Genomic DNA, 10055 nt, shown 5'->3' on the forward strand with positions numbered 1-10055 from the left:
TACCGTATCTTACAGTGAATAAGGTGAAGTCTGTATGATGAAGAGTTCTCTTTCATCCATAACTGTAGCCAAATCTTTGGGTGTCTTTTCCGGGTACTTCTGACCTAACCATACGGTGAGACTGGGAAGTTGTCTTGCCACCAAATACCATTCTTGCCCTAAAGAAACGTGTAGCTCATCTTGCTTCCCCTCTGTCCATTGATTTGATCTTCACCCTATGCAGAAGGAGAATCACTTAAGTATTTTCTGAACAAGATGCATCGTGGCCAGGAATATAGTGATAATCTGCCTCAGGCATTGTAGAGAAAGACCGGACTTGGCTAGGAAAAGAGTTTATCTTCGATAGTTACAAAGTTCTCTGTAGTATGACAGCTTTCTCGACTCCTCACTTTACATCCTTTCAATGTTCTGAAATCTTAGGACCTTTGTAAGTTCCAAGATCGAATCTCCCTGCAGCAATTTAGAAAATAAGGTAAACCAGTAAAACAAATCAGGAGTTTTTGTTCAATCTGCACCTATCCATAGTAAAATGGAGGATATCGCCAACAAACTGCAACTCCCATGAAGCAATGAGAGGGAAGGCGGAAGTAGCTGCCCTTTGCTCGTTTGCACCTCTAGGTCTCTTATTGGAAATATGTGCTCATATTTGAATAATACAGTATCCTCATAATAAAACTGGGGAAAGGGGAATTTTGTAACTCAAACTCAAAATACTGTTTTCCAACAGAACTTTCCTAATTCAATCACTTCTCGGATACCTAAGGCCGAAACCCATTGTTACTCCCCTCGGGCAGCCCCGCCCCTAGGGGCAGGGCGAGACAGCGGAAATGACGACAATGAGCGTTCCATTAAATATCCGTAGGCGGGCCTGTAGCCCTCTCTCGGCCTTAGCGCCATCTTCGGAGGTGGGTGTCTGTGCTGCTGTGTTCGGTTTCCGAGTACAATCCACTAACATCTGATCTCTGCAGTTACCATCGTTATAGCAAACTAACTGCAGACTTTTTTTCTTTCCCCGTAGAAACTTCCGCGCCATGAGAGCGAAGGTAAGCAGTCCCTGGCAGTGATCTGAGGCTGTTAAGAATTGGCGATTGTGGGGGTAGACCTTGGCAAGGGAAGTCCGCCATCGTTCCGGGATCGCTGGGTTCTCAAGGGTGCCCAAGATATGTTGGGAGAGGAAGGATAGTTTGGGGAGAAGCAAAGGAAGTGGTGGGTAAGTGCTGTGGTGAGAGAGGCTGGGAGTGCGAGAGAGGGCGGGAGTAGAAGAGCGCATGCGGGATTCGGGGTTTTACGTCTGGGATCCGGGTGGGAGTCCAAATTGTTGATGTGGTTACTCATATAATGCTCTTCATATCCCTGCCTAAACTTGTTACTAAAACTAATGATACCTTGTTTTATTGTCTGCCTCTGGTTATGATCGGTTGCCAGTGGAGGAAGAAGCGAATGCGCAGGTATGCTGAGACATTTCCAGTACAGGAGGGGGGAAGTGGAGCGCGCCTTGGATAAAACTTGGGAGGAACATTTGGTTTAGAAATCTAAAACAACTTTAGGTGAAAAACGTTATGAGCATTGACTGGCCAAAGCCAGGAGTTGGGACACAAGACGGTAGCATCGTATTGTTGATTTTACCCCTCCCTTGTATTGTCTAGATGTAAAATGGGAGGGAAAGACTGAGCTCGGGTTTGTGGGCAGGAGGTGTATACTTATGTCTGGTTTTCAGGCTGAAGCGCAAAAGAAGAAAGATGAGGCAGAGGTCCAAGTAAACTTGTACACCCATGGAAGCCACAGGAGCAGAAACACGGGAAGCCAGAGGCCAGGGACGCTGGTACAAATTGTTGGACTGCTTGCCTACTGTCTAGAATTTGTCTCAGTGGATCTGGAACATCGATGGCCATTCTGATCGCCTCGACCGCCTTTGAGAGACCCACTTTGCTCGTATCAAAACGGCCCCTTTTGGCCCTTTGCCCTGGACCTTTTGACATACTGGACTAGTTCTATTCTCAGTTGTGGCTGAATGTAACATGTAACAATAAATCATATCTTTTGCTGTCTTAGCTGAAGAAAAAAATTCGTCTTGTGTGTTATGTGATTTTTATGGTTCCATTGGCTGGGGATTCTGTACCAGTACAGTCGACCTCTCTACCCCGTGATGTAGAGGAAGTCAAGCAAGCTCCTTAGGCTGCAAGTCGGGTGTGGGGGTTCTGGCCCTCGGAGCTGCTGGAGCATTGGGTGCCCTTTACTTCCTGGAAAGGGTGTTACACACGTCAGGGAGAGTGTTCAAGCTGATCTCGCGGGCACAGGGGCAAAATGTGGTTCCCCTCCTCCCTTGTCTAGGCCTGCATTACAAAGTCGTTTTGGGGGCTCTTGGCTGTTGGGTCAGGTTGCCATGGTGACACGCAAAGCTTGCTGGGAACTTCCTGCGGCTTGTCGCGCAAGTACTTCGCACACCATAGAGTGTGGTTCCGGGTCTGGTGGCTAGAGTGTCATTTCTTCCGCAGGAAGCGGAAGGGCGATAGGGTAGGCGGCTCTTTGTCGAAGCTAGAGGACCGGCAGGCGGCAGCAGCAACTACGGCGGCGGCGGCAGGTGAGGGAGGCGGGAGACTTAGGTGGAGGCCGCGCCCGGAGGGGAGGAGTCGGGGCCGGCCCAGCGGCTGGGCTCGGCCGGGCTACACAAGGCCCCCCAGGACCGACTTGGCTCTTCCTCACGTATCAGGGCCGAATCCCTTTTCTGACTGACCCCGCTTCGCGAGCAAACGCCAGCTCTGTGACGTCACAGCCCTGCCCATCCCCTCTGCTTGATGTCACCTGGAGTCCCCTTCCCCGCTTCACTAAGTGCTCCGTTTAGTGTCCTATTCACCTGGTCCCCGGCTGAGCTCCGGCGGCACTGCACAGAACCTGCCAGGCTAGAGACATGCTGCGGTAAACTCCTAGGACTTTTTTCGCAAACTCTGGGGTGTTGAGAAGCGTCACAGTCACCGCCCTCAAGTCTAATCCGCCATCCCATTGCACTGTCAGTCGCTGCCCTTGCACGGCTCCCTGTTCGGAGTTCCTAACCCCAACCCTAGGCCGGGCTTTGATCCCCACATCCTCCTTCACCTTGAGACGGGGTGCCCCTCACGCTTTGTTCACTTAGGGCTGGTTTTCCAACCCGTCCTCCTAGGCTCTCCAAATTAGTTCTGTTCCTTACTACTCTCTTCTTACTGGCAGCTTCTCCCTTTGACAGGGGAAGTTCAATTTGAATCCTAAGGAAATCTTGACGTGCCCAGAGCTCTTGCCATTTTGTCAGACTTCATTCTTATAACAACCACCCCGTAGTTCTCCATTCTTACCCCTTCTCACACCCAAGTCTCTGTTTTTCTCCTGTTCAGAACCCAGCAGTGATGTGGAGGTGGAGACCCACAGGAGCCCCGGACTTCACCTGAGCTACCTCAGGTATCAAACAATCCTGGGAAAGTTGGGTGGGGAGGAATATCAGATATGATTATCAGCTTCTGGTGGGACTTGTAACACGGATCAGGCTTGGATAGATGCCATTTATTTTTCACCAGGTCATTTCCCTTTTAGTGAAAATTTGTGTCTTCTCTTTTCCCACTCTTTTTGGCTTGATTGTTCCTGTCTTTCTGAGACTACCTCCCTTTGGAGGAAGATGACCTCTCTTTTACAGATTTTCTTGCAACTCTGGCCTGTGACCTAGTCGGTTCATTTTAGGGTTCATTTTGTCTTGAAGGCAAAGTCAAGGCAATGGACCGGGTGGTTGGGGGCGGTCAAGGCCAAAGAAATTGGAAAGATTCCCTTATACTCAAGGGGAAACAATATAAAGGTTTCCTATTTGAACAGCAGGGGGAGCCTGAAAAGGCTAGGAAAGGCTTAGGAGGTCAGACACGTGGTAGCAGGGACTCCTAGTCTTGTTGGCTGTGGGGAGAGGACAGCGCTAGAACCAGGGCAGTGGACTGACGTTCTTGAGCTCTTTTGGGAAAGAGGAGACTTTAAAAGCTTTTATAGAGTCTGTAAGTAAAGAGCATCTTTATAGGGCAAGGAATGGTGTGGTTTGATGTCAGTGGGATCTTCCGATGGAGGGATAGGAGGGGTATAGAATGGGGAAAGAAAGGTCACTTGTTCCTGTGAAGGTAACTCCTTCCTATTGCCTTGATCTTGCCACAAATGGTTTTGTCCTTTTGAGGTCTGTAAGTAGAGATTCCAGCTGTAGAACTCTTCCCCTGAAATGGAGGGGGAGGGGGCTGACCCCCCTAGAGTTGAGAATAATGGTAATATGGGAGAGAATACCAAAAAATGACAGGTTTAGGTATTGCCCTAAAGCTGGTGATACCAGTCTTTTTACTCAGGATTTCGTGGGGTCTAGAGATCTGATAACTTCACAGAGTCCTCACCTGAGATCCCATGGAAGAGGGGGTCAGGGAAGTAATGTCACCAGTACTCCATTATCCACGGCCCTTAGTAGCTCAGCAGCTTATCTTAGCCACTGTTCTCAGTCTCCTCTTAGCCTAATGAGACACCAACAGCAGTTTTAATTTTGATTCCACAACTTTAATAAGGTCAGTTCAGAAGGGGAAATAAAATCCAACACTGTTCTCTCCCTGCTCCCTCCTTGGCATATCACCATTAGTGAGATGAGGTAGCTTCACCCCAGCTCCCTCCCTCCGACAGCCAGGCAAGTGTGAATCATTCTGACCTAGACCAGGTGCACAGGGCCTGGGCAAGACTTCTGACAAGCCAGCCAGTCCAGGCAGAATTCTCATCTGTTAGATTCTCCATCTCCAGAGCCATTATGCCTCTGGCCTGCCTCTTGCTGGACTGCCTGCCGTACAGTCAGCAAGAGTTTGGCCTCACTGGAGGACTCCTGTTTGACACAGCTCTCCTCTTTCCTAGCAGTCACCAAGGGTGGCAAGAAAAGGAAGAAAGCCCTGAGTTGGGGGGGACCAGGATGCCTGACCGGGACAGCTATGCCAACGGCACTGGGAGCAGCGGTGGAGGCCCTGGAGGCGGTGGCAGCGAGGAGGCCAGTGGGACAGGGGCAGGCAGTGGCGGGGCCAGCTCAGATGCTATCTGTAGAGACTTCCTGAGGAATGTGTGCAAGCGAGGCAAGCGTTGCCGCTATCGCCATCCGGACATGAGTGAGGTGTCCAACTTGGGGGTGAGCAAAAACGAGTTCATCTTCTGCCATGACTTCCAGAACAAGGAGTGTAGCCGCCCAAACTGCCGATTCATCCATGGCTCCAAGGAGGATGAGGATGGCTATAAGAAGACAGGAGAACTGCCCCCTCGGCTGAGGCAGAAAGTGGCAGCCGGCCTGGGCCTTTCACCAGCTGACCTACCAAATGGGAAGGAGGAGGTCCCTATCTGCCGTGACTTTCTCAAGGGTGATTGCCAGAGAGGCGCCAAGTGCAAGTTCCGTCACCTGCAGCGGGATTTTGAGTTTGATGCCCGAGGTGGAGGAGGTGCTGGTGGTGGGGGCTCAACAGGCCCAGTTCCCCCAGGACGACGTCATGACCTCTATGATATCTACGACCTCCCTGACAGGGGCTTTGAGGACCATGAGCCAGGCCCCAAGCGCCGGCGAGGTGGATGCTGCCCCCCAGATGGCCCCCATTTTGAATCATATGAATACAGCCTGGCTCCACCCCGAGGGGTGGAGTGCAGGCTACTAGAGGAAGAGAATGCCATGCTCAGGAAGCGGGTAGAGGAGCTAAAGAAGCAGGTCAGCAACCTTCTGGCCACCAACGAGGTACTGCTGGAACAAAATGCCCAGTTCCGCAATCAGGCTAAGGTCATGACCCTGAGCTCCACTGCACCAGCAACTGAGCAGACTCTGGCCCCCACCGTGGGCACTGTCGCCACTTTTAACCATGGCATCGCCCAGACTCACACTACTCTCAGCAGCCAGGCTCTACAGCCTCGCCCCGTGTCCCAGCAAGAACTGGTGGCCCCTGCGGGAGCTCCAGCCGCTCCCCCAGCTAATGCTGCACCGCCTGCTGCTCCACCACCCCCACCCCCACACTTGAACCCAGAGATCACGCCACTGTCGGCTGCTCTGGCTCAAACAATTGCCCAGGGAATGGCACCCCCACCTGTCTCCATGGCTCCTGTGGCTGTATCTGTGGCTCCTGTGGCTGTATCGATGGCCCAACCCTTGGCAGGAATCACAATGAGCCACACCACCACTCCCATGGTGACTTACCCCATCGCCTCCCAGAGCATGCGTATCACAGCCATGCCACACTGATGGGGCTAATGGACATTCCCCTGGTATAGCCTCCCAGGGCTGGGGTCGAGGGGCCCTTACCTACCCACTCGCCTAGCCCTCCCAGGCCCTGTCCAAAGGGCTCACTCATGAACTAGGACAAGAGACTACAGGAGTTTGCTTCTGAGCAGGGGTTGGGTTGGTGTGTTTTCTCTCACCTCCCTTTTATGAGGGTCCTCTTGTCCATCTTCCAGCCTCACAGAGGGGGCTTGCATAGGAATGCAGACTGAAGCCAGCAGAGGAAGGACTGACTGAGGGGTTGTGTGTTCTCTGATGGGAATTTGGGGGACATCGTTGGTCTTGTCCTCTCTTCTGCACAGCACAGGTTCCAGCACTGGCTTTGGAAGAAAAAAATACCCTGCCCAGAGGGGAAGCCAGGAAAGATTGGGAAGTGGGTGGCCAGGAGAGAAGGCCTGATAGGAGCCTTCAGACAATTTGGGGCCTAGCTGAGTTGGACAATACAGGAACTGCTCCTGGGCCCATGGGAAGGCGGGGACCATAGTACTCCAGCCCAAAGACTAGGGGAGCATTCATTACCTTGGCTTGGCCTGGACATCCATAGGGCAGGGCCCACCACGTTCCAAAGAAATAAAAAAATATATTTTTAACAAATGGAGGCAGTGAAAACTTGCTTAGATATTCTGTGTGGAAGATGGGAGCAGTAAATTGATCTCCTGCCAAAATGAAATAAAGACCCCACTCTCACATAGTGGTAAGGATGGATGGAGGCCAGTGAAGAAGGGTAGGGACCCAGAACAAGATCAGATGGGGCTTTGGGGAAGGTATGTTGTGAGGTAAAAACATTGGAGCCACCTAGTCTTGTTTAAAAATAGTCCCATCTGTTTTGGTTTCTATCTGCAGGAACTATTCACAGGTTGCCTTAGTAACCAGGGCTCCTAGGGTCATTTAGGGGGCAGGTACTAAGAAGGGTGGATGTGCTAGGACATGGGAATGGGATATGTATCGACAGATCCTTCCCTTATTCAAACAGAGCAGGGCAGGTGGCAGTTGCTCTCTGAGTTGACAGCAGTTGATGTAACTCCTACCCGATCCCTTCCTCAGTCACCAGTGCCTTAAGCCTTCAAGGCTTAAGAGGTGCTGGGGAAAGGAGAGTTCTTCTGGGGACACAAGCCTCAGGGTTCGTCCCTTTCTTCCCTCTGCCTCCACATAGAACCACAGAGGTTTTAAATCCAATTAAGAGTCAGTAAGGCCAAGGGTCTCAGTAGCCAAACCTCAGTTCCTCCTCAGCTCATGGCTGATGGAGGGGAAACAACTCAAGTGTCTAGTCTATGGGACAGTGGATTTGGGGGTAGAGAGAGTGATCCTGGTTTGTTCTTTCCCCATGATATCTGCTGCTACCTCTTGCTCTCTTGTCTGGTTGATCACTCAGGTTACACCTGGGGTTGGAGATGGTGGGCTAGGTTAAGGCCAGTCATTTAAAAAAAAGGGGGGGGGGGCGGCGCTGCAGCACGAAGACTAAAAATGGGCAAATACTGAAATATTGTTTGTGGATTCTAAAAACCACATATTGATAAGCCTGATGTTGATTTTCTGGCACAATTCTGGTTTATTAAAAGAGATGGTTTATGAGCATTTAGACAAATGTGATCATAGATATCAACATGAATTCATCCTAGCCAAACCCTGACAAGCTAACTTTATTATTTTTTTGCCAAGTATCTCTAAAGAGATAGATTTGGGAAACTGTAGATGTCGTATGTACTTTATTAACGTGCTCCAGCTAAAGACCACCAGGAATACACCTGCAATTGAACAAGTTGGGTTTAATGCTCATTGCAGTGATGGAGAGAGGATGCCATTTGGAACCACGGTGTGTCTTGCAAGAGGGTGTTAGGAAGGACCCTACAGGACTTGAACTTCATTAAGTGAGTCGGGGGAAGGTTCAAGGAAGTGGAGCTTCACTCTAAATTGAGTGCTGTCAGGGAAGCAGGGAAAATTTTATAATTGCATATCTTTATCTTCTCTAGAAAAAGGGCAGACTAAAGTGAAGCTGAAGCTGCATTAGCTGGGAGAGGGGGATGTTTGGTGTTTTGTGGTTTGCACACTGACCTTGTCTAGTGCTTAAACAAAATTGTGAAGTGATCTTGTTTTTTGCCTCACTTCATCACAGTCACTGAGTAGTCTTGTCTGATATTGGTGTTTTGTGAGATTGTGTCCAACAGTACCTGTGAGCCCAGGTCAGATCCTAATAATTCCAAAGCCTAGCTGTGTCAGGCCAGCTCCCAGATGTCAGGAACTGCTTTCCTCTTTCTCACGTGCTAAGTCATTGCAGATAAGAGAATAATTATGGGTCAGTTAACAGTAGAGTTTGATGGAATCAAAACTGAACATTTGTGCCTAGTAAATGTTGACTAGCACATTCATGTTAGAGAAATCCCTAGTCTCTAGTGATATACCCAAGGGCTATGGTTTTTTTTTTTAATTGTATAAAAATATGAAAAGCCCAGTTACCAACAGTAACACAAGGAAACACTAAGTAATATGGAAAGTGTCTGTAACTTGTATTGACTAAATTAATGCAAAGGGTCAATTTGGACTGACCGACCTTCCCTCTAAAAATTGCTTGAGCCTATCTGAGAAACAAATGCAGAGATCTATATTAGCAATAATTCATGTGAGAACAACATGGGACTTCCAATTGGCTGCAAAAAATTAAAATCTTATTCTTCATAATATGTCAGTTAATAAATACCAAGAGGCTGCTATGTTCTAGGTACCTTTCTAGAAACTCCATAAGGGTAAAAGAACCATAGTGCTGCATTGTAAATATAGTAGTTCTACCACGTCTATCTGAGTGGAACCAGTTCTAAAGTATTGTGTGTTCTTCTAAATAGTTTTTGCAGAGGGCCATTGGCAAACCAGTGGGGTGTCTGAAAAAAACTGGCAAGAGAAGACTGAGGGTTGACCAAATAGATGTCTTCAGATATATGAAGGGCTACCTTATGGAGAAAAAGGTCCTGTGTTGCTGCATAGGAAATAAGCAGAGAGTTCTAGAAAAATTGCTAACATGTGAGTACTTAATATAAACCAAGGTACTGTGTTAGGCACTTTACATGCAATATTTCACTGACACAATGGGCATTATTATTATACTTGTTTTGCAGAGGAGAAAGACTTAAAGAGGGTAATCAACCCAAGTCTCCACAACTAGTAAGGAATGGAACTAGGAATCTCTTCAGGCAGTCTGACTCCAGACTTGGCATAAGAAAGTTCTAATGATAGCCATCCAGCAATGGGACCACTACTTTCCAGTAACTTACAAGGAATAATACAGAGGAAGTTTCCTCAAATCCCGTTGCCCCTTCCATCTTGGAGAGTAGGCTGGGACCAGATTACCACATCCAACCCTGGGAGGCAGCTGTAGTTTACATATAAATGCAGATTGCAAAACCAGGAAGTCTAAGTGCTCTCCTCGCTTAGACACTTCCTCTAACAAATGGCCATCCTTTTTCGTGTTACCCACTTACTGCTTATCACCACCAGGTGGCACCTGGGCAGCAGAATTGTCAATGGGCGGGGACCCATCTTGTTTACTTGTTCCGGTGCCTTGCAGCTGCTGATTCTGTGGCTCCTGGGCCCCAGCTGGGAAGAGACCTTCCTGGGGATGAGCTTTTGTCCTCCATACACTGTCTTCAGTAGGAGGATCTGATGATCTAGATAGGATGAGAAAGGGGAAAACTTTGAAAAGGAACTTCCATAGGTCACCCTCTTCATCCCCCAGCCTAAGGGATCCCTTCCCCTACTCCAGTGTTTGGCAAATTTCAGTTTATAGGGAGGT

The 10055-nt window shown here is 49.1% G+C and overlaps 1 protein-coding gene across 2 annotated transcripts; it reads left to right on the forward strand.

The window, feature by feature from the left end:
- Nucleotides 1-2530: 2530 nt before the first annotated feature.
- Nucleotides 2531-7335, forward strand: ZC3H10 (zinc finger CCCH-type containing 10). Of its 2 annotated transcripts, XM_060024961.1 has the most exons (3): nucleotides 2531-2581; nucleotides 3366-3429; nucleotides 4885-7335. In XM_060024961.1, the coding sequence occupies exon 3, from the start codon at nucleotides 4940-4942 to the stop codon at nucleotides 6236-6238; it is 1299 nt and encodes a 432-aa protein (XP_059880944.1). In that variant the 5' UTR covers nucleotides 2531-2581; nucleotides 3366-3429; nucleotides 4885-4939; the 3' UTR covers nucleotides 6239-7335. The 2 variants fall into 2 exon arrangements, with proteins under 2 accessions (XP_059880944.1, XP_059880943.1); XM_060024960.1 differs by lacking the exon at nucleotides 2531-2581 and having other exon boundaries at nucleotides 3369-3429; nucleotides 4888-7335.
- The last annotated feature ends 2720 nt before the right edge of the window (nucleotides 7336-10055 follow it).

This window comes from Delphinus delphis, chromosome 11 (genome assembly GCF_949987515.2).
Source record: "Delphinus delphis chromosome 11, mDelDel1.2, whole genome shotgun sequence".
Taxonomy (NCBI): Eukaryota; Metazoa; Chordata; class Mammalia; order Artiodactyla; family Delphinidae; genus Delphinus; species Delphinus delphis.

Excerpts from the sequence above, each read along its gene's own strand:
- ZC3H10 (XM_060024961.1), top strand. The coding sequence starts at position 4,940 with ATGCCTGACCGGGACAGCTATGCCAACGGCACTGGGAGCAGCGGTGGA.